Source organism: Ceratotherium simum, chromosome 26 (assembly GCF_057802395.1).
Source record: "Ceratotherium simum simum isolate JZ-2026a chromosome 26, ASM5780239v1, whole genome shotgun sequence".
In the NCBI taxonomy this organism is placed as follows: Eukaryota; Metazoa; Chordata; class Mammalia; order Perissodactyla; family Rhinocerotidae; genus Ceratotherium; species Ceratotherium simum.
In genome coordinates this window covers 648,972-674,744 of record NC_141925.1, presented here as the reverse complement: position 1 = coordinate 674,744, position 25,773 = coordinate 648,972, and the positions used below count along the sequence as shown (strand labels likewise).

The window sequence follows — 25,773 nt, the reverse complement described above, 5'->3', positions numbered from 1 at the left end:
ATCTGTATATCCGGAATGAGATGCACCCCCATATTTGTGGGGCTGCACTTGGCAGGTGCTGTCCACACGTACCGACAGCCCGGGCTGCCCCCCGCTGCTGGAAAGCCCCCTGCAGGCAGCGTGCACACCGGGGTACTCCACTTTGTCCTGTGTCAGCCGCAGTCAAGGTCACCCTGCCCAACAGGCAAAGTGCGTCCCCCGGGGCCCCGAGGGTCGGCAACCCGAGCTCCCATGCTTGTTCCCCAGGGCTGCCCACAGACCTGTGGGACACCTTCACCCACTGTCCCACAGCCAGACCTGGGGAATTCAGACACAGGACCAGGCGTCCTGATACCTGACCCCAATTCTGGACAGCTAGGACCCCATCCCAGGGCCAGTTAGGTAACATCTCTGGGCCTTGATGGAGAGGAGGGAGTGGGAGTCAGGTCGGGCAGGGTGGGGTCCAGAGACTTCCAAAAAAGATGAGCTGGGCCAGGGCCCCAGCACCTCCGTCAGGAGAACACAGGAGGGCAGCTGTGCAGGAGGCTGAGGGCCAGATCTGGGCAGAGCTGCAGCTGTGGGGGGATGGGGCTACAAGGGGAAGTGGGGCTGGGCCTGGCGCTGGGACACAGGATCCCCCCCCACACACAAGTAAAGGACGCTCCAAAAGGGCAGTTTCTCGACTTTATTATCCTGCAGCTCCTCCCTGCCAGCTCCAGGGGCGGTCCTGGGGCACAGTGAGCAGGATTGAGGTCACACAGGTTCACCCCTGGCAGCCTGGGACAGCTGGGCCGAGGGGTCAGCAGGTGCAAAAGTCCAAATGCTGGCACTTCAGGTGTGGCTGGCGCCCGGCCAGGCCCAGGGTGAAGCACAGCCTGCGGCGGCGGGTGGACAGGGCGCCGTGGTCCTCTCCTGGCAGAGGGTCCGTGTGGGGCGGGGCCAGGCCCTGCAGCAACAGTATTGCCCCCGAGGTGGCGGCTAGGAGCAGTTAGTGATTCTGGCCAGGAACTGCTGTGCCCACCACTCGTCCAGGTCAATGGGCACGAAGTCTGTGGGCAGAGCAGAAAGCTGGGCAGTGAAGCCACCTCCCAGACAGGTCAGTGCCTCTCCCCTCCAGCTGACCACCAGCCCCTCACCTGGACCCCAAATGTAGCCGGTGCTGGGAAGAAGCGGGTCAGGTTTGTCCCATCCCCAGTCCCCTGGGGTTAAAATCTGGCAGGGCCCAGCTCAGGGTCGGAGGGAGTGGAGGGAACTCCCTGAGTGCAGGGCAGGGGGCTCACTCTGTAGCCGCGGGTTGGGGGTCCTCTCCACGTACTGCACAGGCCGGGGCCCACTCTCACTGGCTGGGCCACCACCCAGCTGCTGCACCACTTGCTGCCAGGCTGTGGGGAGAGGGCAATCAGGCTGAGCCAGGGCCCTGGCACCCTGGACCCCACCCCAGGGCCTAGTAGCTATCTGGACCCCAGCCCAGAGCTGGGAGCAGGCAGCCTGCTGGCTGGTCACAGGACACCCAGGCAGAACCCAGCCTTCTGTCCACCGCGAGTCAGGTTATAGTCGGAAGAGGACCAGTGGTCCAGGCTGCACCCTCGGGCCTCAACACTACCTTCGGACACAAATCGGACGTTCTCCTCGTGTGCCAGCGTGTAGATCTCCGGGGTCCCCTCGAGGGATGGGGATGTGGCGGGGGGGCGCCGGCCATTCACCCGATTGAACACGAGCCTCGGCCCTGGACTGTGGGAATGGGGAGGAGACAGTCAGCAACGGTCCCAAGCCCAGGTACTGCCTGGCAAAGCTCCAGGAGCAGCCTCAGGCCACACCCGCCGTCCCCAGGCCAGGCCCAGCCTGGGCACTTCCCCAAACCGCAGGGCAGCTGGGTGCTGCAGCCAGCGGGTGAGGTCTCTCTCTGGCAGGCCCGAGCGCCCGGCAGCTCAGCTCACACCTGCAGCCCCCAGCCCTGAGGCAGGCCCATGACTGCAGGCCGGAGAAGCCCCCAGCTCTCTGGGTCCCAGATCCCCCGCAGAGCTCCATGGTCCAGGCACACAGGTGGCCCTCCAAGGGTCTCTCGAGCACCCCTACTGCCACCTGTCTCCCACCTCCCCTACACTGGCCAGGCCTCCAGCAGGTGGGGCGCGTCCTGACCGACGCGACGAGATCACTCTATCCCACCCCACTCGCCGGGCGCCATTCTCGGCCACCTTCTCCCCTGCAAAAGCCTTTCCATCTCGCCGACAGCCCCAGTGTGTGGGAGGAAAGACCCAAGCAAGAGCTGGGAGGCCTCTGCCCTTCCCTCTCCCCAGCTGCCCCACGCCCCGTGGGGATGAGCCCCAAGGTCTGGTCTGGCCAAACAGCGCTGAGTGTGGGTGGGCCATCCTGAGTGGGGCGGGTGTGACTGCAACCCCAGCCATCCCTGCAGGCCCCAGATGGGCGGTAATGCTCTTGCCCACAGGGGCGGGGATGCTGAGTGAAGGGACGGCCGCTGGGTGCTGGAGCTCAGCCTGGTGGGCACTCGATGTCCAGGGGGCTGCTGGGCCCGTCCCAGCCAGCTGGCCCAGCCCTGTGCACACGAAGCCTGGGACGGGGCCGTGGAAGGAGCAGGGCCGCACCTACAGCAGGAGGTGGGAGCCGGGAGTCCTGGGCTGCACGTGCCACTCCGCCAGGCACTCGCGGTCCCGCCGGCCTGCTCGCCATCCTGGGCTCAGGTGCCCCACTGCCACTCGGGGTTCCTCCTCGGCTGAGAAGGGCACTAAAATAAAGAGGAGCGTCTTGAGGGGTACCAGTCCCACCAGCTCCAGGCCGGCAGGGTCTGGTGGCCACAGAGAATCTAGAGAGGTGGGGCTCCTCCCAGGCCTGAGCTGCACACACCAGAGGGCGTGAAGGTTTGTCCTCTACTTGGACAGCCCCCTCGCCTGCCACCCCCGCCCCTGCGAGGCTGCAAACTCTAGGAAAGTTTGGACACTGGATGTTGCAGAAGGAAAAAAAAAGGGAATTGCAGCCAAGGGCTGTGAATCACAGGGACTAAGGCAGTGGCCTGGCGGGGCCGAGAAGGGGCCCCAGCAGGCAGGTGCTGGCCTGCCCTTCCGTCCTGCCCGGCCCCTGCCCCCTGCTGGCAGTTATGGTTACATAAGACTGCTCCGCAGGCCCTCTGGGGGAAAGGGCACAGGCTCCCACGTGCACCTGTGGACGAAGGCCACCCTGTGCCCACTCCCAGGGACGCTGACCAGCTGACCTGCAGGCATGCTCCAGTCCACGGCACCCAAGTCCCTGCTCAGTGCAACACAAGGCATCCTCTGGCTTAATCCCCTCCACAACCCCCCACGTAGACCACCCACCCCTTTTCAGCCCAGAAACCTGGGCTCAAGAGGGAAGTGACCTGTCCAAGGACACACGCCGAGAGTGAGTGGCAGCGTCAGGACTTAACTGCACGCCTGTCTGACCCCAAAGCCCACAACTGAGTACAGCTCCCAAGCCACATCCCGGCCATCGGCCTGCCGTCTACCCCTGCACCGTCAGGTGGTCAGTCACATGCCCCACTGTATCTTCCCCCAACAGCTGACATTGCCTCATATATCCCATATTCTCTCTCCCGAAGAGAGAGCTCTTCAGAGGCGCAGACCCGTATGGCCTGTTCATGGCCATGGGCAGTGCCCAGACCCATGCTGGGCCAGAACCCAAGCCTGCTGGTTTAGCCAGTCAGACACATTGAGCATTTTTCGGCACCAGGCATGGGGGCTGACCAGTGGCCCTCTCAGAAGGGCACTGCAGAGGAGAAAGCAGAGAAGGTGGCAGGAAGTCTCGATGGAGTGACTTTAGAGAGTGCCCCTGAAAAGGTGCAGGAGCTGGGCTAGGGGCTCCTCGGGGGGGACCCCCTGGCTGCTGGGACTGGGAGGGGGCAGCTCAGGGAAGGAGCAGTGACCTCAGAGGGAAGGGGGACAGCAAGGCCAGCACACACTTTGCCTGGTCATCACTCCCTGCACCCAGCAAGACACAGCAGCACACAGGAACGGGGGGTGGGGGACACAGGGCAGGCTGAGGACAGATGTGAGGCCTTGGTGGGGGGGAGGGAGATTTAAGGGCTCTACGCTGTCTTTCCCATCTCCTTCCCCAGCATCCTCAACCCTGCCACAGACACACCCTGCCTTCCCCAGCATCAGGGCCATAGAGAGGAAGGTGATGGGTTTCTCCAGGTAAGGAGGGGGGGCTCCCTGCCTGGGTGACCAGTGGTGTCTACACACCTATGCCTCATTTCCTCCTCCAGGAGGTAGGGTGGCTGTGAGGACCAAGGCCGATATCACAAGGCAGTGTCACAGCACAGCCTGGGTCCCGAGGAGGAGCCCCTCAGGCCCTGCTCACCTCCCTCCCCAGAAGGCACCTGTGGCTGGCCTAGACCCTCTTCTTCACTAGGGTCCTGCCCCACAGGGTCAATATGCCCCCAGCAGGAAAGTGCTTGGAAAGGGCCTCAGCCCAGAAGGGTCCCCACAGGCTGTCCCATCTGTGGCACCGGGGCCTGTAACTGAGGGGGAGGGGCAGGCTGGGGGCCCTGCAGCACACTGCCCTCGACCTCTTGACCAACCGTGGAGGCTATCGTCCCCCCTCCCCCTCCCCCCTCCTGAGGCCCTCAGCGCTGCCTCAGGGGACCCAGTCTGCCGCCCCCCTGCACAGCCTAGGCACAGCCCAGACTCCAGGAAATGAAGACAATGAGTGAAACCGAAGGCGGAGGCCCTGAGCCAAAAGAGTAAAAAGTTCAGCCCTGGGGGATGATGTGTCGGCTGGACAAGCCTCCTGTGGCCTCAGACTCTCGGGCACAGACACAACCGCTGGTCAGGAAACTAGAGGCTCCAGGAGCCGCGAGCATCTTGGGGGCCTCCAGCGCCCAGCCAGGGTGTCTGGGGTGAAGGGCAGAGAGGGCAGCGGCCTGGCAGGGCCGGAGGGAACCACGTGCACCTCTCCCCCAGCGCAAGCTGCAAGGACCGGGAGGGCGAGGCCGGGCGGCTCGCCTCAAACCTTGGCCTCGCAGCCCAAGGTCGCCCGGGGCATCTGACTCAGCCGCCCGGAGCCCCTCCGACTCAGGAGCTGTCCGCTTTCTCCCTACTCGGGGTCCCCCAGGTCCCCCAGGGCCGGGAGGCAGGAGGCGGTCCACAAACGTCTGGCCCAGCCAGGTGCCAGGTGAGGCGGAAGCGCAGAGGTGAGGGGGCCAGAACAGCCGCTCGGCCTGGGCGGAGTCGGCGCGCCCCCTCCCCGTCCCGCCCCCCGCGCGCCCCGCCCCGCCCCGCGCACGTGGCCTGGGCTCCGCTAACCTTTCCCCAAGGTCACCCTCCGGGCCCCGCGGCGGCCGGCGGGGGAGGGGGTGCCGGGCTCCGGCTGGGGTCGGACGTCTCACCTCGACAGGGGCCAGGGTCCGGGCGGCTGCGCCCGCGGGGGCGGCGGGGTGGGCGGCGCGGGCTGCCGGCATTTCAGGAGCTCGCCAAGCCTGCTCTCCACCTGCTGCTGCGTGGGACCTGCGGGCACCAAAGGGTGCGTCAGCTGCGTGCAGACCCCCGGGGCGGCCACGGCGTCCAGAACCCCCCGGCCCTGCCCGCTGCCGCCCCGCGCACCTGTGCGGCGCTGCGCGACCAGCTTGCTGGGCCCCTTGGTGATGGTGTACATGGTGCGGAGGGGCCTGCCCGTGCGCGGCCCGCGGCCAGATCCCGCGCCCTCCGCCCGGCGCGCACTTGGCGGGCGCCGAGGGCGCGGCCCCTTTAACGGGCGGCCGGGCGCGGCGGGGAGAGGGCGGGCCCGCCACACGCCCCCGGCCCTTAAAGGGCCCGCGCGGCTAAATGGCCCGGGGGCACGCGGGGAGGCGGCGCTCGGCCCTTTGAGAAACGGGCCGCAACCAGCGCCCCGCCCACACGGCCCAAGGCGAAGGCGCTGGGAGGGACCTGGGGCCTGGGACGCCGGTTTGCCGCCTGGAGGCCAGGTGAACCACAGGGCGCCCCGGCCCCTGCGGGGTCAGCGATGGTGTCCAAGGAGCCGACGCTCCTGCCCTTGACAGGCGCTGGGGGTGCTCTTTGTGGACCCTGGAAGCAAGGCTGTGCCACTCAGGTCGGGGAGCCTCAGCCAAGGTGACTTCGTGGGCCTGGGCCAGTGTGAGGGGGCACTCTCGGCCTGGGTGTTGGTACAGAGAGGGGCAGAGACGAGAAAATGGGGGTCGGCCCCCTGGGTATGGGCAGAGACGAGGTGGAAATCTCCCTTCCACCCTGGAGACAGGAGCATTCTGCTCTGGGTCTCAGCCTCCGTGCCTAGGTGCACCCCAGCTCCATGAAGGAGGCAGCCACCCACTTACCAATCCAGGAGTAGCGTGGGGCGGGATCCTGGGAGAGAAGTGGCAGAGGCGTCCTTGCCTGTGTCATCCTGCGAAGGAGAGGGCAGTAACGCCCCCAAGGCAGTGGGGTCTGCCTGTAGTGACAGTGCCTCAAGGGCCATCTGTGACCTCCAGGGAGCCTGGGGGCCCAGGAACCAGGCCTGCCCAGAGCGGGGCGCCCTAATCCCCAGGCAGCCCCTTCCAGGTGGGCTTTACCTACAGGGTCTCTCCACAGCAGCCCAGGTGGGGCATGGGGACCACAGCGCTGGTGGGTTTGGGGACTCAGCAGGAGGCCCTGTCCTCCTCCATTTGGTTGGGTTCAATCCTTAACTTCCCCCCACTCGAGAAAACAAACTGCCAGGGGCTGTCTAGGGACCATGAAACCCACCCTGAGGCTTGTGCAGCCACCTTGGGCCCTCGGGGCTCCTGCACTGCTCCCACAAATGTTTGAGGAGGCTTGGTCTGGCTGGCACCAGAGCCTGTGGTGTCCAGTAGGGCCTTTTCTCAGCCGGGCAGCCGCTGCCCCAGGGGCAAGGGAGTTTGGCCTCAGCACAGTGGCCCAGTGGGCTCCTGAGCAAACCCAGCCCAGCTCCCCCAGACCCCACCTTTGGAGCGGGCCTGACGCCTCCCACCCAGGCAGGGCTGAGAGGCCAGGGCAGGGCGGAGTGAGTCTGTCTTGTCTAACCTCCAGACAAGCAGGGTGCACAACATGGAGAGGAGTGGGGGGGGGGGTGACCAGCAGGAGGACCCCCACCCCACAGGATCTGTGCTGGCCGCATCCCTCCTGACTACCCCATGCGCCTGTATGGCTGGTGCGGGTAACCGGGCCTGCTCAGGGACTCGCAGGGAAGCTCGGGTCCCAGGGTTGCTGGGCTGGCCTTCCTCTAGTGTGTCTCCCTACAGCCCCTTGGCTTTGCATCCTTTCCTAAGCGGGGCTGAAAAACAAGGGCTCCCTCGTCAGCTGCCTCCTCTGCAGGGCCAGGCTGGGCTGGGATAGGCCTGTGACCCTGAGAGGGGAGGGGGGCAGCTGGTGAGCCCTGGCCCCCAGGCAAGAGTATGTCCAGGGAGTCCAGGCCTGAGCATGCCACCCCCTAAGACCCTCACTAGCCAGCTGGCCCCTCCTTCCATCCCTGGAATGCCATCCCTTGTCCCTTCCCCCAGCGGCGTCAAGGCCGGCCTGGTCCTGCGTCATCTGTGCTGGCTGCCCTGGCCTCTCTGGTGGCCTTGAGCACGTGGCTCACTCATGCACCGGGGAGACATCACAGGGTAAGGGGTCTGGGAGGGTGGTGTTCCCAGCAGAGGGAGCAAGGCCCTGGAGTGGGGGAGCGCACGTTCCCCCCAAGCTGACGCGAGCCCTCTGAGAGCTCCTTCGCCCAGGCATCCCTTTCAGGCCAGTGTGGACAATGGGCAGAAGGGCCCAGCCTTTCCTTAAGCCCTCTGATGGTCAAGGCCTTACGAGGCCCTGATATCCAGGTCCTGCCCACAGGCCTTGTTTGAGGTCAAAGTTTGGGTCCCGAGCCCTCAGAAGGGGTCCTGGGTAGGAACAGCTGCACATGAGTGGTCCTGACAGGTGGGAGGGCGGGGGTGCAGGACAAGCTGGGGGCAGGTGGGGTGGGGAGTGAGAGAGCCCAGTGATCCCCAAGAGGTGCGCTAAGGGAGCAGGGAGGGGCTGAGGGAAGAGGAAGGTTGTGAGGGGCAGGCAGCGAAGCCCCTGGCATGTGCCCCAGAGGGCCCTTCCCAGCCTCACTGCTCCCGGGACCCAGTTATGAGCACCAGACCCACCTTGGCCTGGGGACGGAGCCTGGCATCTCTGGGATGTGGGGAGGGCCTGGCCAGAGCCCCTGAGAGGTCAGGGTCTTGATGATCTGCCACCAGGAGCTCAGCCTGGCTCTCCTGGTTGACCAGGAACCCCAGCCAGCCTGGCGCAGGACAGCGGCTCCCAGCGAGCTCAAGGTTCTGTCCCCTGGCCTCGCTGGCCTTTCCTTGGAGTATGCTGTCTGTGATGGTGGGTCAGCCTGCGAAGCCCTGCAGGCAGCATTTTGCAGCCAGCAACATTCCCTGTGGTCCTGGATTTGGAGACGGGGACAGTTGGACAGGAAGGAGGGACCTCACCCAGCATGCAGAAGAAATAGTTGTCAAGGTAAGAAATGGCCTTATCTCATGGGTCCCACTCATTCTCATAAAAACAAGTACTATTTTTCTCTTTTAAAAAGCTCTAAAGACAATACTAACATTTTATGTAAAAGGAGAACGAAGTTTAAGTTTCCAGTCATGCTCAGTCATTTTCCAGATCTGAAATCCATGCCCTCACAAACCGGGACTGGAGGATGGGCTTCTGCCAATGGAGGGGTGACCAGTAGACCCTGGAAGAGGCTCTGGCTGGATGCTCTCGTACTTGCCACCCAGCTTCTGGGGATTGCTCGACCCCTTCCCAAACCCAAGTGCAGCGGGTTGTATGGTGGCCCCAAAAGCTACATGCACCCGGAACTTCAGCACAGGACCCTATTTGCACATACAGTTAAGGCAAGGATTTTGAGATGAGGTCACCTGGGTTAGGGTGAGCCCTAAATCCAATGAGGAGTCTCCTTGTAGGAGAAAAAAGAGGGAGATGTGGGTGCAGAGAGACATGGAGAAGGCCACGTGAAGACAGAGGCAGAGACTTGAGGGAGGTGGCCACAAGCCCAGGAACGCCTGGAGACCCCAGAAGCTGAAGTGGTGAGGAAGGATCCTCTTGTAGGGACTTTGGAGGGAGCTGAAACCTTTCTTTTGGACTTCTGGCCTCCAGAACTGTGAGAAAATAAAGTGTTGTTTTAAACCACCCAGTTTCAGGGTAATTTGTCCCAGCACCTCTGGGAAACTCATGTACCAACGAAGCGGTGGCAGGTGACGGCAAGGGAGGGGAAGCACCCAGGGCACGGGACCCTGGGCCACAAGCTGGACCCTGCCGTTGGCTCTGGACGTCATGGGGCCAGCACTCAGGGAGGCTTGGCTCCACAGCCCCCTTGTGGACGAGCCTGACTTCGGGGAATGGGGCCCTTGCCCGGGAGCCCCTCACTCACCAGGCATTTCCTGTGCACCTCCTGTGGGCTGGGCCCCGAGACAGGCAGTGAGGGCTGGGGGTTTGGGGGGCAGCCGGTCCCCTGGAGGTGTAAATGAGCATAAGTGAGGCCATTTTGTTACATTAAATGGCCCCAATCCCTCCTCTGTGTGACTATTCACTGTTCTGCACGTACTCCAGAAAATTCACATGCTCTCCTGATTTATGGCCTCTGTTTAGGTATGCACTCCCTGATAGCTTGATAAGGTAAAAACTTTGTTCTATGAGTTTCTCTCCAGGAACAGGCTGGCCACAGGTGGGAAATACACCTACAAGGTATCCATCACAGCTGACAGAAGAATGGAACAACAGGATGCCTGGAGCCCGTCACGCCTGGAGACCAACATCCCTGGACCCCCTCCTCACTGCCCATCTTCCTTATATAACTGTCTCAAGATCTGTAATCCTTGAAGATGGTTTTTTGAGACATTACCATCTTCCTGGTTATGCTGGCTAATCGAATTAAAACTTTGTTTCTCGATCCCTAACTCCTTGTGATTAATTGGCTCTGATCACAGCGAGCAGAGTGAGCCCATTGCTCAGTAACAAATTCTGGTGACCCAGATGGGACCCAAGCCTCTCCCCATGGCTAGTCGACTTGGATGAAGCTGTAATGGGATTTTTCCCCGAGGCTGCTGGTGGCGTTTTTTTCTTCTTTTTCTTTTTTCCCCCGCCTGGGGAATTCCCCTGCTGGCTTCCTCGCTTGCCGACTGCCTCTAACGCTTCAGGGACCCGGAAACAAGGGACTGGATCGTAAGCTGACGAGCTTGCGTCTGCAGCTAGCTGAGTCGTCCGGAGTGCACCTCCCGGGTACGATATTCCTTTTTTCTTGTTTGGGGGCCTTGGGCAGGCCAAGGTCCATCTGGTTTAGGCGCTGTTGTTTAGGGATAAAATAAAGTACAGACTGCCTAGTACTGGTCTCTGGTTTTTCTGTGGTGCACACACCTGTATGGTCTGTTCTCCTGAGTGTGTGTGTTGTTCCACCGGTCTGTGTGCCAGTTTTTCTCTGTGTCAGAATCCACAGCATACTTCCAGTGCTTGTGACATCATCTGTGGGGAGGTAAAGTTTGCAAGCTTTTCTGTCAAGTGTCAAGCCAGAATTGTATCCCTCAATGTAGTCACTGCTGTCTGTGTGTTAACTCTCGGGCAGAAGCTGTGAGAGCACAGCCCAACCATCTTTTCCCCCTCTTTGTCTATCTGGTCTGGCACCTTCTTTGCTGTCATTGTGTAGAAGTTAGGCTTGGGCTTAAAGTAAGCTGGACTTGGACTTCCTGCAAAATAGAAACTTTCTGCCAGGCACCTGACTTCCTACGCTGGCGTTGGGAAATTAGATCTTACCTCTTGCCTCTGGCTTGTTTAGCACTGGTGTGAGAACTGTATGCTTGGGCGGAGTGGGATTTGGATAAGTCCCATAGTTATCTGGATGCCTAGAGTCAAGCCCTGCACCCTCTTCCCGGTCCATCAATTGTCAAACACAAACTTTATCACCATGGGCACCACTCCATCTGTTCCAAAGAAGGGGCCCGCTAGGATGCCTGCTGGCCAAATGGGCTGATTTCAGCTATGAGCCCAGGACAAAGAAAAGCATGATCTTTTACTGTAATGTAGCCTGGCCTCAGTATACACTGGGCTCAGGAGAAAAGTGGCCCCCAAACAGGTCACTCAGTTGTGATAGGATCTTACAGCTAGAATTGTTCTACAAGAAGGAAAGAAAGGAAAATAAAATTCCCTAAGTTTAAGCCTTTATGCTGCTATATCTAGATCAGGGAACGGGGGACAATGGACCCAGGATTCCCCCGGCTCTTCCTCCTCCTCCTCCTCATCCTCCTCCCCCTTTTGCCCGGCTCACTGCTTGTCCAAGGGAAAATGCCTGAAGGGGCCGGCCCCATGGCTTAGCGGTTAAGTGCGCACGCTCCACTACTGGCGGCCCGGGTTTGGATCCTGGGCACGCACTGAGACGCACCGCTTCTCTGGCCATGCTGAGGCCACGTCCCACATACAGCAGCTGGAAGGATGTGCAACTATGACACACAACTATCTACTGGGGCTTTGGGGAGAAAAAGGGGAAAAAAAAAAAAGGAGGAGGATTGGCAATAGATGTTAGCTCAGGGCCCGTCTTCCTCAGGAAAAAAAAAAAATGCCTGAAGGATTGCCAGGTCTAAGAGAGGGACTCTCTCCTTCTCGAACCTGGCAAGGGACACAATTCCTTTGGGGCCCTTCCCGGAGAGCGGCAATTTCCACTGTGACAATATCCCATAGGCATAAATGGACAAGGGAAACTGGCTGGCTTCATTTACAGTCTCCTTTCTCTAGTGTGGATCTTTTTGATTGGAAAAATTTTACATTATCCTGAATGCCTGTTCTCCTCCTGGGATGAAACCTTCTATGTAAACTGAGTGCTCAAGTGACTTTTGCTCCAGACCAGCTAGAGGAGCAAGTGCTGCCAGAACAATTTTTACAGCTCCAGATGGCCCTGCTAGGTGTTTAAACACCACCGCCGGACACGCTGCCACCGGAGATGCTCAAGGAGGTAAGACTAGATGTGTGGGCAGAAGGGACGCCTGGGAAAGCAAAGAATGTCCAGGCAATACATACACCCTTGAAAACCCAAAAGATAAAGCCTAGCCTAAAACAGTATCTACTAAAACAGGAGGCTCAGAATGGCATTCAGCCAGTGCTGCAGAAATTCCTGGCGGCAGGATTAATGAGACCTGGCCAGTCACCATATAATACTCCTATTCTCCCGGTCAAAAATAAACACACAAAAAAACCCAATTCAGAGGAATATCAGTTTGTTCAGGACCTTCATGCCATAAATGAGGTGGTTCAGAATCTGCACCTTGTGGTGCCCAGCCCCAATACCTTGCTGACCAACATTCTGGGTGAATACGGCTGGTTTTCAGTTTTGGACTTAGAGGATGCATTCTTCTGCACACTGCTCACAGAAGAATCACAACAACTTTTTGCCTTTGAATGGTGTGACCCAGACAGACCACTCAACAATATCATTGGACACTGCTCCCCCAGGGCTTCAAAAACTCCCCTACGGTATTTGGGGAGGCCCTAGCTAAAGACTTGAGCCACTTACAATTATGAGAAAGATTACAAGTTACACTATGTGGATGACTCGCTGACAGCAAGCCCCACATTAGGAGCAGTGTCTGGCTAACACAATAAAGACCTTAAATCATTTGGCTGAATGTGGGTATAAGGTCTCACAAAAGAAAGCAGAGATATGCAAATAAAAAGTTACATACTTAGGATTTACCTTATCAAAAGGCCAGAGGGAACTGCTGCCAGACCAAAAAAGGGGCTCTAGCATGCCCGAGCCCTCCCACCACCCGGCAACAGCTATGAGGATCCTTGGGCCTGGCTGCTTTCTGTCGGATCTGGATTCCTAACTATAGTCTCATAGTAAAACCCCTCTGTGAAGCTCTAAAAGGCCTAGACTAGGAGCCACTAGAATGGACAAAGGAGTGTCAGGCGGCCTTTGATACCATTAAGACAAAGTTAATTTCAGCCCCAGCCTTGAGGCTTCCTAACTTGGACATGCCCCTCAGCCTACATGTACATAAAAGGCAGGGAATGAGCTTGGGTTTTTTGGGTTTTTTTTAAAGCAAAAATATTTTAATTTTGCTCTATACAAATATTTATATTATAAAAACAGTCTAGACTTTATTTTTAATTAGCATAAACACAGGTAAAAATTAAGGGCAAGAAAGGTAGCAAGGAAATCTTACTCACATTCTATTCACACAGAAAATGAAACAGAAGGGCTAATTCGAGCTGTCCAATTGCACAGACAAAATGAAAGTAAATTATATGACACCTGTATAATCATGCTACATTCTCCCACTCTGCTAAGTTATTTTTTAAAAGAAAAGTTATAGAGAAGCAAAGGGATGAAGGGGTTTATAATGCTAGAGATGAACTAAGAATGCAGTTTGGAAGGAAAATAATCCCAGAAACAGAACCATATTCTTCTGAAGTCATGTAAGTTAATAAGAGCAAGAATTCTATAAAACGATTTTTCAAAGACAGGACTATAAATGTTAGAATGAGAAGAAAATGGAGGTGGATGAGGTAAGCAAAGCAATGGTGATCCAAAATAATACAGAACTGAGAATAAATTAGAAATGTTAGGAAATAGATGTTGGTGAATTTCAAATTAGTGGCATGGAGGAAAGACTGAGCATAAGCACTGTGAATGAAGAGAAAAAATGAAAACAGTAAAGAAATTAGAGAGAAGATAAGAAATACAGAAGTCAGATACGTGCAATTACTAGAGACTGTGTCCCTGAAGAAGAAAATCTAATAAATGAAATTTTACAAGTCTCAAAATCATAATACAGGACAATTTCATGAAATTTAGGAAGAACTGAATCTTCAGATTGAAGGGTTCCTATTTTATCCAGAAATATTAATATAGTGGGCCAGCCCGGTGGCGCAAGCGGTTAAGTGCGCGCGTTCCGCTGCGGCGGCCCGGGGTTCGCCGGTTCGGATCCCGGGCGCGCACCGACGCACTGCTTGTCAGGCCATGCTGTGGCGGCGTCCCATATAAAGTGGAGGAAGATGGGCACGGATGTTAGCCCAGGGCCAGTCTTCCTCAGCAAAAAAAGAGGAGGATTGGCAGATGTTAGCACAGGGCTGATCTCCCCACAAAATAAAAGAAAAAGAATTATTAATATACAGCATCATCAGAGCTTGGGGGTTTTAACTCAAAAACTGGGCACGACCCCCGGCCAGGCTTATTTTTCCAAGCAGTTGGATCAGACTGTCAAAGCCAGTCCCCCCGCCGGCACCCCCCGGCACCACCCCCCACCCCGCCTTTGACAGTCTGATCCATGCATGCCTCAGGGCAGTGGCTGCTCCCTGTGACATCCTGCAGGAAGCTGAAAAATTCACCCTGGGCCAACCCACCATGGTATATGTGCCACATCAAGTACTCACATTATTGAAGCAAAAAGGGGGATACTGGCTCACTTCAGGACGGATGGGCAAATACCAGACCATGCTTTTGGACAATCCAAATGTACGGATGCAAGTATCATCCTCCCCAAACCCAGCCACCTTGCTCCCTAATGAGACATCAGAAGCCTTAGAACATGACTGCTTACAAGTTATGGAGACAGTGTATTCTAGCCGACCTGATTTGTTGGACTGTCCACTGGAAACACCGGACTTGGAACTCTTCACAGATGGCAATAGCTTCATAGATCAAGATAAGAGACGCGTGGGATACGTGGTCATAACTTTACAAGAGACTTTAGAGGCTAAAGCGCTACCCACAGGGACATCAGCTCAAAAGGCAGAAATCATCGCCCTCACTTGGGCTCTACATCTAACTCAAGGGAAAAGAGTAAATATATACACATATTCTTGTTATGCCTTTGCTATAGTTCATGCTCACGGGACAATCTGGAGGAAAGAAGACTCTTAACAGCAGGAAAAAAGAAGGTCACACATGGCCCTAAAGTTTTAAAACTGCTTAGTACTGTTACCGAGCTTGCTCAGGTAGCTATTATAAATTGCCCTGGCCACCAGAGGGAGAATCAATGTGTCCTTGAAGATGTTTTTTTGAGACATTAGTCTACCATCTTCCTGGTTATGCCAGCTAATTGAATTAAAACTTCGTTTCTCAATCCCTAGCTCATTGTGATTAACTGGCTCTGGTCGCAGCGAGCAGAGCGAGCCCAGTGCTTGGTAACAGAGGTGGCAGTGCAGCGGGGGACATGGTTCTCCCTCGGAGGAAGTGCATCCAGGCCTTGGGCTGACGCCTGAGGCCAAGGCCGGAGGGAGGCGTGCTGTGCGGCAGAAGGGCGGAGATCTCTGGGTGCTGGAGATTTTATCTTGTGAATAAACACTCATTTGGAAACGTGGCCTGAGCCACGGAACTTCCCACCAGTGGGGGACAAGCCCCTCCAGAGGGCCACCTGGAGCTGAATGCAGCCTCAGGAGAGGGCATTTCCAGCCCCAACAGTAATCCAGCCTTGAAGCTGGGTTCCTGAGGGTCACTGTAAATATTCAATAGGCATATGATTACTCTTTGACCTTGTTCCCAACACAGACACAGAGGAAAAGAAGTTCATCTTGTTACTTTGCTGTTTTCTTGTTTAACCTGAGGGGTGACTTAAGGGTCACAAGGATTTATGAGCTTGTTTTGCTGAAGAAAAAGAATGCCTTCAAGGAAGTTATGACCACCAGAACACCAGCCCTCAGCTGCCTTTGACACCAAATTGCCCAAGGGCTTATCTGGAGTGAAAGAAACACAGATCTCCCCTTTGTTTCTCTGAAACTCCTCCTCCCAAGCCCCTTAGCTCTATAAAGCCCCCTGCTTTCTTCTTTAGTTAAGGTGGAGTTGAGAGAACCTATCTTTCTACCTTCTTGTTTTGGCCAATTCAAATAATAAAACTTTCTCCATCTCCAAGCACCAGTGTCTCAGTGATTGGCTTATTGGGCATTGCACACACGAATTTGAGATTAAGAGGTTCGATATCAGCCTCAGGAGATACAACCCTGGGAGTCACCACCGAGCTCGGCCCGGGTATGGGACACTGACAGGCTCTACTGTTCAGCATCCCCTGGGGGTCCCCATACATCCATGACTTTCCAGAAAATGTGTGCTCACACAGCTCAAGTGCATGCACATGCATTCAAACACAATCTCACTGCAGCAATGGCCATGCTCCGTCTTGTCCAGCTGCTTCTGTCCCAGGCTCTGAGCTTGGTGAGTGCTGAGGGCAGGTGTCGGCTCACACAGCGTCCAGCCCAGACGGATGATGTGGCAGGCAGATATCAACCTGAGGTCCAGTGCTGTTAAACAGAAGACATTGCTGGGCATCTGGGCAGTTCCTTAAAGCAGCGCCATAGGACATGGGGAAGCAGGAGTCAGTCAGTCTCAGGCTCCTCCCCTCCTACAGGACACAGTGTGTAAAGGAAAACTTTTTTTTTTAAATAATTTTATTTATTTATTCTTTCCCCCAAAGCCCCAGTAGATAGTTGTATGCCATAGCTGCACATCTTTCCAGTCGCTGTACGTGGGACACGGCCTCAGCATGGCCAGAGAAGCGGCGGGTCAGTGCGTGCCCTGGGTCCGAACCCAGGCCGCCAGCAGCGGAGCGCGCGCACTTAACCGCTAAGCCACAGGGCCGGCCCGAAAACTTCTTTTTCTGTATTCACAACACTCTGACACCAAATGTGTGGGTTTTCCTCACCAAGCAATTCTCCAGTTTACTGCAAACATCACCTGGGTGTCCTACGATTCAACTCAATTCTGACACTATCTACCCAGAGTTAGCGCAGACCCCACAAGCTGAGAGCTCAGGCCCACAAGACCACCCCCACTTCAGACAATAGTCACAATTCCAGGTTGTCACCTGCGCTTCTGATCGACTGGCTATAAATAGGAGTTCCCATGACCCCCTCCTCGGGATCCATAATTTGCTAGAATGGCTCACAGAATTCAGGGAGACACTTTACATAACTGTTTACTGTTTATCATAAAGGATAGGACTGGGGAACAGCAGGTGGAGGAGACGCACGGGGAAGGAGTGGGGAGGGGCGCGGAGCTTCCATGCTGCCCAGGAGCGCGGTCCCCCAGCACCTCCCACGGTCACCACCCCAGGAGCTCTCCAGACCCTCCCATTCTGGGTTTTTATGGAGATTCCCTTATGATTGACAAAGTCGTTGGCCATTGGTGATTAGCTCAGTCTCCAGCTTCTCCCCACCCCAGAGGTCAGAGGTTGGGGCTGGGGCTGAAAGTTCCAACCCTCAAATCACATGGTCCCTTCCCCTGGTTACCAGCCCCCTCCTCCCAGAGTCACCTGTTAGTGTAAACTCCCATCAGGCTGAAATGGTCTTGTTAGGAATAACAACAGGCGATCTTCTCACATCACTCAGGAAATTCCCAGGAATTTTAGGAGCTCTGTGCCAGGAACCAGGATGAAGACCAAATAAATACTTCTTATATGACAATATCACAGGGTGGCCCTGCCCAGGAATCCCATGTGAAGCCACGGGGGTACCTCTTGGGCGGGCAAGGAGGGGTGAGGGACCTAGGGAGTGAGACCTCAGGTGTCCACTAGTCATCGCAGGTGGGGGTCAAGGGCAGGGATGTGCATCGAGGGACACCTCTTCTCCACCCCAAAACACAGAAAATGTTCAGCCGACAAACCAGGAGGAGGTGAGGCAGGGAAGGAAAGCTCGGGCTGTGAGATGGGAAGGCCTGCTGAAGGAAGAGGGTGGTCACAAGGCAGAACGCCAAGGGGGCTGCCTAGAGGCGAGCAGGCCAGCCCACTGAGTGGAACTTTTCCGGGGTGCTGTCCAGACCAGCCAACCCTTCACCAATTCTGGGCCCTAAGCTGCAAGGCTACCCTCCCAGCCTGCCCACTGCCCACACCCACACCCCGGGGCCCTGGTCCCACCCTGCACACCCCATGGACGGCAATCCCAGGCTAAAGTCCGTGTCAGGGCCATCCTCTGAGCCCTGGCCAGAGAAACGTCAGGTATAGGGGTCTCACTTGTGAAAAATTGCGCAGCAAATGAGATAAGCTAGTCCTGCCTGAGGAACAGGGCCCCTAGGACACGTGGGCAAGCTAACAGCTGGGGAAGTACCGTGGTCAACAAATGGGCCTCCGACTTGATTCACGGGTCACAGACCCCTCATAACATCCGTGGACTCCGGGCTGACGCTGGCCATCTCAGTGTCACAGAGAAGCCCTGAGCATCACAGGGCCTCTTTGTGAGGCCGCCCCAGTCCCCGACGGTGGGTACCGCCCCGCCCACCCACAGCCCTGCGCACACAGCGGCCCCGCCCCCTCAGCCCCGCCCCTAAGGAGCACTGCCAGGGCCCCGCCCCCATCGGCTCGAGAATGCCCACGGTTGCCATCGTTTCCATGGCGCAGGCCGGAATCCAGGTCGTCCTCAAACCTGCGTCCCTCATCCCCAGTCCTTTCCCGCGAGCGCTGGGCGCCCAAGAGATCCGCGAGACCCCACTGTCGTGGGCCCCACCAAGCTGGCGCTCCTTCCCTGGCTGGCAGCGGCGCAGCGCATGCGCCGTTATGTCGCTACGGTCGGGATGGTTGCATCACGATCTCCTAAGTCTCGCAGGCAGACCACAGCGCTAACAGCGCCGCTGGTGTAGTGGTATCATGCAAGATTCCCATTCTTGCGACCCGGGTTCGATTCCCGGGCGGCGCAGGTCCTTTTAGCTCTTCTCCGTCTCAAAAAAGTTAACTTTTACTGACCGTAGAGATTTCAAAAAGAAAAACAGAAACAAGGGAGAAGCATACATTCCAGTGCAGCATGTCGACTTTGAAAATAAAACAGCCAGTTATTTTACCAGCAAAATAAGTTTATTCGGGAAAAACCAAAGAATTGCAATTCAGGACCTGCATGCTATGGTGGACCACAGGCAAGTCCAACAAAGGAGAGGAACATTATTTTATAGGAGGAAAGTAGGAAGGGTTGTTTTGAACAAAAATCCATCAGAGGAAAGCAAGAGTTCAGGGTGGTGATGGTTTCTCACTGGCTGAGCTGTTGGGGTCGTGGATTTCTCTTTGGGATACAATGTACATTTCTTCCTGTAATTTACAATTTTTTCCTATTGACGACGTCTGTTGGGGTCTGTAATTGACGGAGAGTGGAACTGCATGGGAGATCCCCCTTCTAGCCTCCTGACCCCACTTTAAATGAAGTTTCCCCTTATTAATTTTCACAAGCGCGAATGAGACAATTTCAGAGAGTGACAAGCACTATGAAAACATTAGGACGGCCGGCGACCAGGTGCTGAGCTGAGGGGTACCTGTAAACCAGCAACTCAAGCTCGCCGCCGGGTCCTGGTCCTGCCGGCTCACGGCCCTTTAACACGGGGAGCGCGTCCTTCTGGGAATTGTAGTCCGTTGGGGCGGCAGCACGGCTTCCGGACCACAGCTCCCGGTGGGCCTCGCGGCGCAAGACTACAGCTCCCGGTGGGCCTCGCGGCGCAGGACTACAGCTCCCGACGGACCGCGCGGGGCCGGCAGCGGCCCCCGCTCCCAGCGGGCTGGCTGCGCTGCTGAGATGCTGGTGGCAGCGGCCGCCGAGCGGAACAAGGTGCCTATCCTGCGTGTCCTGCAGCAGTACATGGACCCGGACCAGCGCGGCCTCCGCGTACTCGAGGTGGCCTCGGGCGCCGGCTACCACGTGGCCCACTTCGCGCAGGCCTTCCCTCACGCCGAGTGGCAGCCGTCCGACGTGGACCAGCGTTGCCTGGACAGGTGCGGGGGTGGCGGGAAAGCGGGACGCGGCGTGAAAGTGGGCGGGCCGCGGGGTGGGGCCGAGCTGGGCCCGGTCCTGCCGCCCCACTCCCCACGCCACCGTGACCCCTCTAAGCCCCCAAGCAGGGCTGCAGGAGGCGTCAGAAACGGGTGCACCGGCCACCGCCACCCACGGCTGCCCTCCCACAGCATCTCGGCCACCATTCAGGCCCAGGGGCTGTCCAATGTGAAGGCCCCGCTGTACCTGGACGTGACCTGGGATTGGCAGCAGTGGGGCGGGATCCTGCCGCAGTCGCTGGACCTGCTGCTCTGCATCAACTTGATCCACATCAGTCCCCTGAACTGCACCAAGGTCTGTGGGCGCGGGCAAGCCACCCAGGGGCCACCCAGCTGCACCATGCGCACCCCTCCCCTTGCACTGGGAGGGAGGGGCGTGTTAGGTTTTCCCATATTACAGACTGGGTGCTGAGGTCTCGAGGTCAGGCTGAGTTTCAAGTCCATGGTCTAGGGCTCTTTGGGGGCCTGGGGAAAGCTCCTGACTGCCCTGCTGGCTCCTCCTCCCCAGGGGCTCTTCAAAGCAGCAGGACACCTGCTCAAACCCAAAGCGCTGCTCATCACCTACGGGGTGAGTGCTCCCACCAGAGATGGGCCTCCCCTGCAGGACCATCCTAGCCAGCCTCGGCTGTCCCCTCCTTTCTGTACTCCCTCCCTCCTGTGTCAATATTTCAGTTGTCCTCTCTGCCAGCTACTTGTCACCATTGAAACACACCCAGGCCCTCCCCTCTCAAACACCCCTCTGGTCACCTGCCAGTCTTCCTGCACCCACTTGGCTCACCAGCTGGTCCTCAGCTGTGCGTCCCCTCTCTTGGGGGCAGGGAGAGGTGTGTCCTTTTCATCCTCTAGGTGTCAGCCTGGAAATGTGTCCAGCGGCTGACTGGGGAATGGCTGACCCTGGGTTGGTGGCTAGCGGGCAGAGCTGTGTCCCCTTGTCTCCACAGCCCTATGCTGTCAACGGGAAGATCTCTCCCCAGAGTAACATGGATTTTGATCTGACCCTCAGATGCAGGTCAGAGCTGGGTGGGTGGAGGCCTGGCTGGGAGAGCCTGTGGCCTAGGTGACCCCTAGGCCATGACTCATCTCTTTTCCCCCTGCAGGAACCCCGAGTGGGGGCTGCGGGACACGGCCCTCCTGGAGGACCTGGGCCAGGCCAGTGGCCTGCTCCTGGAGAGGATGGTAGGTGGGGAGGGCTAGGGGTGTAGGCAATCTCCCTCCGGACCAGGAGCAGCTTCTTCAGCCCCAGTGTCTCCCCCAGGTGGACATGCCAGCCAACAACAAATGCCTGATTTTCCGAAAACAGTAACCCCTCTTTCTCCCGCATGCCTTTGTTCCTGCTAAGGCCCCTTCTGGGACAAAACCAGACTTCCAGCCCCTGCCTCCTGTGCTGGGCCATGAGGACTGGCCCTGTCCAGTCTGGGGGCTCTTGGCTGGTGTCCACAGGGCTGCTGAATGCCTGAGAATACAAGTGTTTCTTGTTGTCCCATTGCTGGTTTCCACCATGCCTCCTGCTGGGTGGTGCTGGGTGGGCAGGCTGTCTCTGTGGGTTCCATGCAGGGGGCAGGAGGTGTCTGGCCTATGGGGTCAGGGCTTGGGGGTGTCCTGGACCCTGCTGCTCCTCTCAGGCAGCAGAGGAGGGAGCGAGGGTCCAGGGACTGCTCAGGCAGCACTGAGCCAGCTGCCTCGCCTCCTGCCACGGGAGGTGGTGCCCACCTCGGGCTGGTCCTGGCTCGTGCTCCTGCAGGGACACAGGAAGCTCCCCAGGAGGGAACTGGTGCTCCCTGGTGACCTCGGACTGGAGCCAGACTGTGGCAGAACCGCAGCTGGAGAACAGGCTGGATAGGGGAAGGGTCAAGGCTCCACATGGGGGCTCCTGCCGGGGTCAGGACCCCCAGAAGGCCCAGCACCAGCAGGCCCCAAGGTCCAGGGACATGCTTGTATTCAGGGACGGGAGAACAGGATGGGCAGAGTGCAGGGCAGAGGTGGGGCTAGTCCTGGAAGCGATTGAGCAGCTCGCAGGCCTTCTTCTCGAGCAGCTCCAAGATCTTCTTGACACGCTTTTCACTGGCAGCGCGGACGTAGCTGCCAGCATCCAGCACAGCCACGCCATCTCGCACCTCACCCATGATGACCAGCGGGCTGTCCCCAGCCGTCACATTCGGGCATGGGCAGGCCCAGTCCATGCCACTCAGCGTCACCTCCAGGTACTTGGTGCCCAAGAACCTGAGGCCCATCTTGTCATCCTTGAGCACATCGTCCAGGGCCACACGGGCGATGCCACCACCGCCCACCTCAGGCTCCTCCAGCACCTCAGTGAGCCGCCCCACGATGGCAAAGTCACTGCGGCACAGGCTCAGTGCCAGCTTGCTCCGGAGGCGGCAGGCCCGGCAGGGCGGGGTACGCGGCACGGGGCAGGCCTCCTCACAGCTCTCGCGGCTCTCGAAGCTGTTGCTGTTGCCCTCGCAGCCACCATACACAAAGGGGTGGCACTGCTGCAGCAGCGGGCTGTAGGCCCAGCGTGGCTCCCAGCCCTGGCAGGGGCCCTGCACGGCTGGCAGCACGCAGGCATCCCCAGGGCCAAGGGTGCAGGCCTGCTGGCACGCCTCGTAGGTCTCAAAGCCCCGGGTGCCTCCATCACAGCTGCTGACTGGGAAGGTCATGCAGCCGCCCCGCTGTGGGTCAAAGTGCCAGAGTACGTGGCCAGAGGGAGGGCCGGCGCAGGTCTGTGCGTGGGGCAGGCATTCTGCCGGGGCAGGGGCACTGGGGGCCCTGTCCCTGGCTGGCTCCCGCAGGACCACAGAGAGTGGGAAGTCGGCCCGAAGCAGGCCAGCGGCGTTGCGTGCGGTGCAGGTGTAGAGGCCGGCATCCTCAGGCCGGGCGTTGTAGAGCACCAGCTGCCCGATGCTGGTGACCACCATGTTGCCGTACATCTGATCCGGCCGCATGATCAGGTTCTCCCGCTGGTCACTCTGCTTCTCCCAGGTTACGGCGGGCGGCGGGCGGCCGCTGACATCGCAGTGGAGGCTGGCTGTGCCCCCGACATACACCGCCTGTGGGGAGGGGCTGCTGTAGAGGGCAGGTGGCACCGGGGCGTCCCCAGGCATCGGGCTGGCAGTGGTCTCGGGTGGCCCTGGGCTGCTGGGTGGCCAGCTTAGGACGTGCTTGCAGGGCACAACGTGCAGGCGGAGGCCGCGCAGGCAAGCCTCAGCGTCCATGTAGCAGCGGTTGTAGTAGGTGAGGCCGTCAGAGGCGCAGGTGAAGCTGGGCTCCTTCTCACAGCGATCGCGGCAGCGGCACACAGGCTGCCCATCCCAGATGTCGCAGTCGGAGCCCTGCTGACGGCACACGAAGCCCTCACACGAGGCCACTGGTGCAGGTGTGGCTGGGCCACTGTGGGGAAAGCGGGCCGCCACGCAGCTCTGCAGTCCGCACACGTTGATGCAGCACTTCTCTGCGGCCGCACAGTCCTGGGGGGTGGGGGCAGCTCAGCCGGTGCCCTAACACCCCCCAGCCCTGCTCGGGGCCCCAGCATTGCTGTGTGTCAGCATGCTGCCTCCCCCCGAACCTCACTTTCCCCTCTGGAAAGCTGAGCCAGTTTGCAGAAGTTTGCTGTCCATCCCCTGTGATGAGCCTAGTGACCCTGTCACATGTCATTACCAAGTCTGCAGACCCCCACCCCCCAAAGCAGGTTTTATTCTTATTCCCGTCGTACAGACGAGGAAACTGAGGCTAGGGAGGCCATACTCAAGGCCGCTGCAGTTGGTGCAGGCGGGCTGCAGAGGGGGGGCATCCAGATTTGGTCCCCGCCTTTCTGCCTCCCTGGTCCTGAGAACAGCTGGTCCCAGGGTGGGGTGGGCAGATTTGGGGAGTGAAGGGGGCCTGTCAATCCTCAGACACATGAAGACAAAAACTGGGGGTGTCCCCTGGGACCCTCATACGGTCACAACCCCGTCAGAAGAGTGTGGGGAGCCACAGGAGGAAGCGGGCTCCCGGGCTTGGGGGCTGCAGTGCAGCTGCCGGAGTCCTCTCTGCCCACAAGACCTGGGGATGGGTGGGATCAAGCTTCCCCAGGCCGACCAAGCCCCCAAGCTGCCCTGGGCTGCCTATGATGTCTGTCCCCGCTTTGGGCCAGTGGGGGCGCCCGTGCTCACCTGGTCCCCGACGCACTCTCGCTCACAGGTGCTCTGGGCGTCCACCCACAGATTGGGGCTGAGCTCGTTGGGGCACATGCCTAGGTGGCTCCTGGGCCCCGGCGGCAGGCTGGCCCCTAAGGTCAGTACAAGCATGAGGAGCAGCAGCAGGAGCGGCCTTGGGGCCCGCATGGGGCTGCCAGGCCCAGGGGGGGTGTGTGGCCGCCAGCCCCTCCTCAGCCCCTGCCGAGCCTGCTCCCGGCAGGCATCCACTGTCCCAGGCCTGGGTTGCGCCCCTGCTCTCAGGCCTCTGGCCGATCCCCTGGGCTCCCCTCTGGTCCCCGAGGCCAGAGCCCACAGCAGATGCTCCGTCTCGACACCCTGGTGCCAGGGGTTGGGTGGGTTCTGGGTCTCCGCGCTCTGAGGCCGTGCATGTGGTGCCGGCCCCTCCCCCGCCTGGCCCCTCTGTGGTCAGCTCAGGGCGGGGAGAGGGGAGGGGCCAAGGCCCAGGAGCACGGAGACACTGGCCACGAGGGTCACTGAGGGGCGGAGAGTGGAGGGGAAGGGACACTGTAACTGGAGCCCCTCCTCCCTCTAGGCCCTGGGCTCAGGGATGGAAGAGCCCAGGGATCAAAGCCGCCAGACCCTTCCAGGAAGACCTCCCAGCCCAGGTTCAGGACCAGGAAGGAGGGGGCAGGGCTGGCCCACCCCTCTGGCTGCCCCACCCCACGCCAGCTGACCCTGGGCCAGAGTCTGCCCCGAAGCAGGTCCAGGCTGGCTGGTCACCTGGACTATGTCCAGGCAAGACATCCACGCAGAGGTGCAGGGGCTCTGTGTTCAGCCCAGCAATGGGTGGGGGTTCTGCTGCCCTCCCAGGAAAGTTTTCACAACCTTCTCCATGACCCTTCTCAGGGTCACAACTTGCCAGCAGGTCCTGGGGTCAAATCTAGACCTCTTGCTGGGGGTGAGCTCTCTTCTGGTGACCAGTGGCTGATGAGGGCGGGGGAGGCCCATGGATGGCAGAACTTTGCATTTCCAGGGAGCCCCCCTACTGAATCTTGGGTGCCTGGCTCCTGGTCCAGGCCCTTCCTCAACTGGGCAAGGTGGATGCCAATCCACAAGCAGGGGGCAGAGAGGAAGTGGTCTGTGTGCACTGGCTTTACACAGGCTTCGTGTCCTGGAAACGTGGCTGGTGTGACCGAGGAACTGAGTGTGTTCACTGGACTGATCTAAATTTCACTGGCCATGGCCCTGGATGGGGCAGTGCAGCCCCAAGAAGCCAAGGGCATCTAAATGCACCTGGGACACAGCGAGTGTCCTAGGAGCTGCTCAAGGAGCTGCAGGGACCCTGCAGCCTCTCACAGAGGCTCTCCTCCAGGTGAGCGTGAAGCCCTCCTCAATGTGGGGGCACAGGCAGCAAGATCAAAAGCCCCAGAATCCGCCCTTCCAGACCCTTCCCAGGGGTCTGGGGTCCCAGGAGAGGCTGCTTCCATCCAGGAGACTGGATGGAAAAGTTCCATGACCTCCGTCTGACCTTCTGACCTGGGAGGCAGAATAATAAGAACTTGGCCTGGTCAGAATGAGACCAAGAGACGCCCCAGGTGGGAGGACACCATTGGTCCCTTGCTTGATGAGGGGACTGCAGGCATGGGGGTCCACTGGGCCAGACTTTGGACAGGCTTATAGCCAGAGGCCATGGTCCCTGAGTGTGCAGGCCACGTTCAGAGCAATCGCCTCCCCCTGCCCAGCTGACCTTCAGGGCACTGGCCGTACTCCTGGGCCGAGCCCCACACACCCCGTCAGCAGGTGGCTTTCCTGCTGAGGGTGTTGACCCCAGGGCCTGGGTCCTCGAGGCTGTGGTGAGCTGTGGCGGATGGTCCACCCTCGGTCATCTGATGAGTCCATGGCTCCATACCCACC

At 58.8% G+C, this 25,773-nt stretch overlaps 3 protein-coding genes, 2 long non-coding RNA genes and 1 other non-coding gene across 11 annotated transcripts; 3 read left to right on the top strand and 3 right to left on the bottom strand.

Moving 5' to 3' along the window:
- Positions 1–616: 616 nt before the first annotated feature.
- Positions 617–5,728, bottom strand: MCRIP2 (MAPK regulated corepressor interacting protein 2). 2 transcript variants are annotated; one of them, XM_087449303.1, is made up of 5 exons: positions 5,571–5,724; positions 5,357–5,474; positions 1,583–1,710; positions 1,260–1,361; positions 617–1,028 (listed from the first exon to the last, which is right to left on the bottom strand). In XM_087449303.1, the coding sequence occupies exons 1-5, from the start codon at positions 5,620–5,622 to the stop codon at positions 958–960; spliced, it is 471 nt and encodes a 156-aa protein (XP_087305429.1). In that variant the 5' UTR covers positions 5,623–5,724; the 3' UTR covers positions 617–957. The 2 variants fall into 2 exon arrangements, with proteins under 2 accessions (XP_087305429.1, XP_087305430.1); XM_087449304.1 differs by lacking the exon at positions 1,260–1,361 and having other exon boundaries at positions 5,571–5,728.
- On the top strand, positions 5,519–9,901 carry LOC147913505 (uncharacterized). Of its 3 annotated transcripts, XR_015556461.1 has the most exons (4): positions 5,519–6,077; positions 7,478–7,582; positions 8,222–8,456; positions 9,642–9,901. It is a non-coding gene; the product is annotated as an uncharacterized LOC147913505 (long non-coding RNA). The 3 variants fall into 3 exon arrangements; XR_015556460.1 differs by having other exon boundaries at positions 5,525–7,582; XR_015556459.1 differs by lacking the exon at positions 7,478–7,582 and having other exon boundaries at positions 5,528–6,077.
- LOC147913504 (uncharacterized) lies at positions 8,457–18,167 on the bottom strand. 2 transcript variants are annotated; one of them, XR_015556463.1, is made up of 4 exons: positions 17,237–18,167; positions 16,083–16,327; positions 9,376–10,463; positions 8,457–9,103 (listed from the first exon to the last, which is right to left on the bottom strand). It is a non-coding gene; the product is annotated as an uncharacterized LOC147913504 (long non-coding RNA). The 2 variants fall into 2 exon arrangements; XR_015556462.1 differs by lacking the exons at positions 8,457–9,103; positions 9,376–10,463 and having other exon boundaries at positions 14,245–16,327; positions 17,237–17,337; positions 18,027–18,167.
- Positions 18,168–18,540: 373 nt separating this feature from the next.
- On the top strand, positions 18,541–18,611 carry TRNAG-CCC (transfer RNA glycine (anticodon CCC)). The gene has a single exon. It is a non-coding gene; the product is annotated as a tRNA-Gly (tRNA).
- Positions 18,612–19,472: 861 nt separating this feature from the next.
- METTL26 (methyltransferase like 26) lies at positions 19,473–21,211 on the top strand. 2 transcript variants are annotated; one of them, XM_004438233.3, is made up of 6 exons: positions 19,473–19,669; positions 19,859–20,021; positions 20,235–20,294; positions 20,668–20,735; positions 20,824–20,902; positions 20,982–21,211. In XM_004438233.3, exons 1-6 carry the CDS (start codon positions 19,473–19,475, stop codon positions 21,027–21,029), a joined length of 615 nt encoding a protein of 204 aa, XP_004438290.1. In that variant the 3' UTR covers positions 21,030–21,211. The 2 variants fall into 2 exon arrangements, with proteins under 2 accessions (XP_004438290.1, XP_087305428.1); XM_087449302.1 differs by having other exon boundaries at positions 19,796–20,021.
- WFIKKN1 (WAP, follistatin/kazal, immunoglobulin, kunitz and netrin domain containing 1) lies at positions 21,193–24,320 on the bottom strand. Its single transcript, XM_004438234.3, has 2 exons — positions 23,875–24,320; positions 21,193–23,190 (listed from the first exon to the last, which is right to left on the bottom strand). Exons 1-2 carry the CDS (start codon positions 24,043–24,045, stop codon positions 21,712–21,714), a joined length of 1,650 nt encoding a protein of 549 aa, XP_004438291.1. The 5' UTR covers positions 24,046–24,320; the 3' UTR covers positions 21,193–21,711.
- Between the last annotated feature and the right edge of the window lie 1,453 nt (positions 24,321–25,773).

Bases quoted from the DNA above. Each gene is read 5' to 3' on its own strand.
- METTL26 (XM_087449302.1), top strand. From the start codon at position 19,473: ATGCTGGTGGCAGCGGCCGCCGAGCGGAACAAGGTGCCTATCCTGCGT. The intron at 20,295-20,667 runs GTGAGTGCTCCC...TTGTCTCCACAG, and splicing joins CGCTGCTCATCACCTACGGG to CCCTATGCTGTCAACGGGAA. The intron at 20,736-20,823 runs GTCAGAGCTGGG...TTCCCCCTGCAG, and splicing joins GATCTGACCCTCAGATGCAG to GAACCCCGAGTGGGGGCTGC.
- WFIKKN1 (XM_004438234.3), bottom strand. From the start codon at position 24,045: ATGCGGGCCCCAAGGCCGCTCCTGCTGCTGCTCCTCATGCTTGTACTG. The intron at 23,191-23,874 runs GTGAGCACGGGC...CCCACCCCCCAG, and splicing joins GAGAGTGCGTCGGGGACCAG to GACTGTGCGGCCGCAGAGAA.
- MCRIP2 (XM_087449303.1), bottom strand. From the start codon at position 5,622: ATGTACACCATCACCAAGGGGCCCAGCAAGCTGGTCGCGCAGCGCCGC. The intron at 1,711-5,356 runs GTGAGACGTCCG...CCATTCCCACAG, and splicing joins GGACCCTGGCCCCTGTCGAG to TCCAGGGCCGAGGCTCGTGT. The intron at 1,029-1,259 runs GTGAGCCCCCTG...CTCTGCCCACAG, and splicing joins CCCCAACCCGCGGCTACAGA to ACTTCGTGCCCATTGACCTG.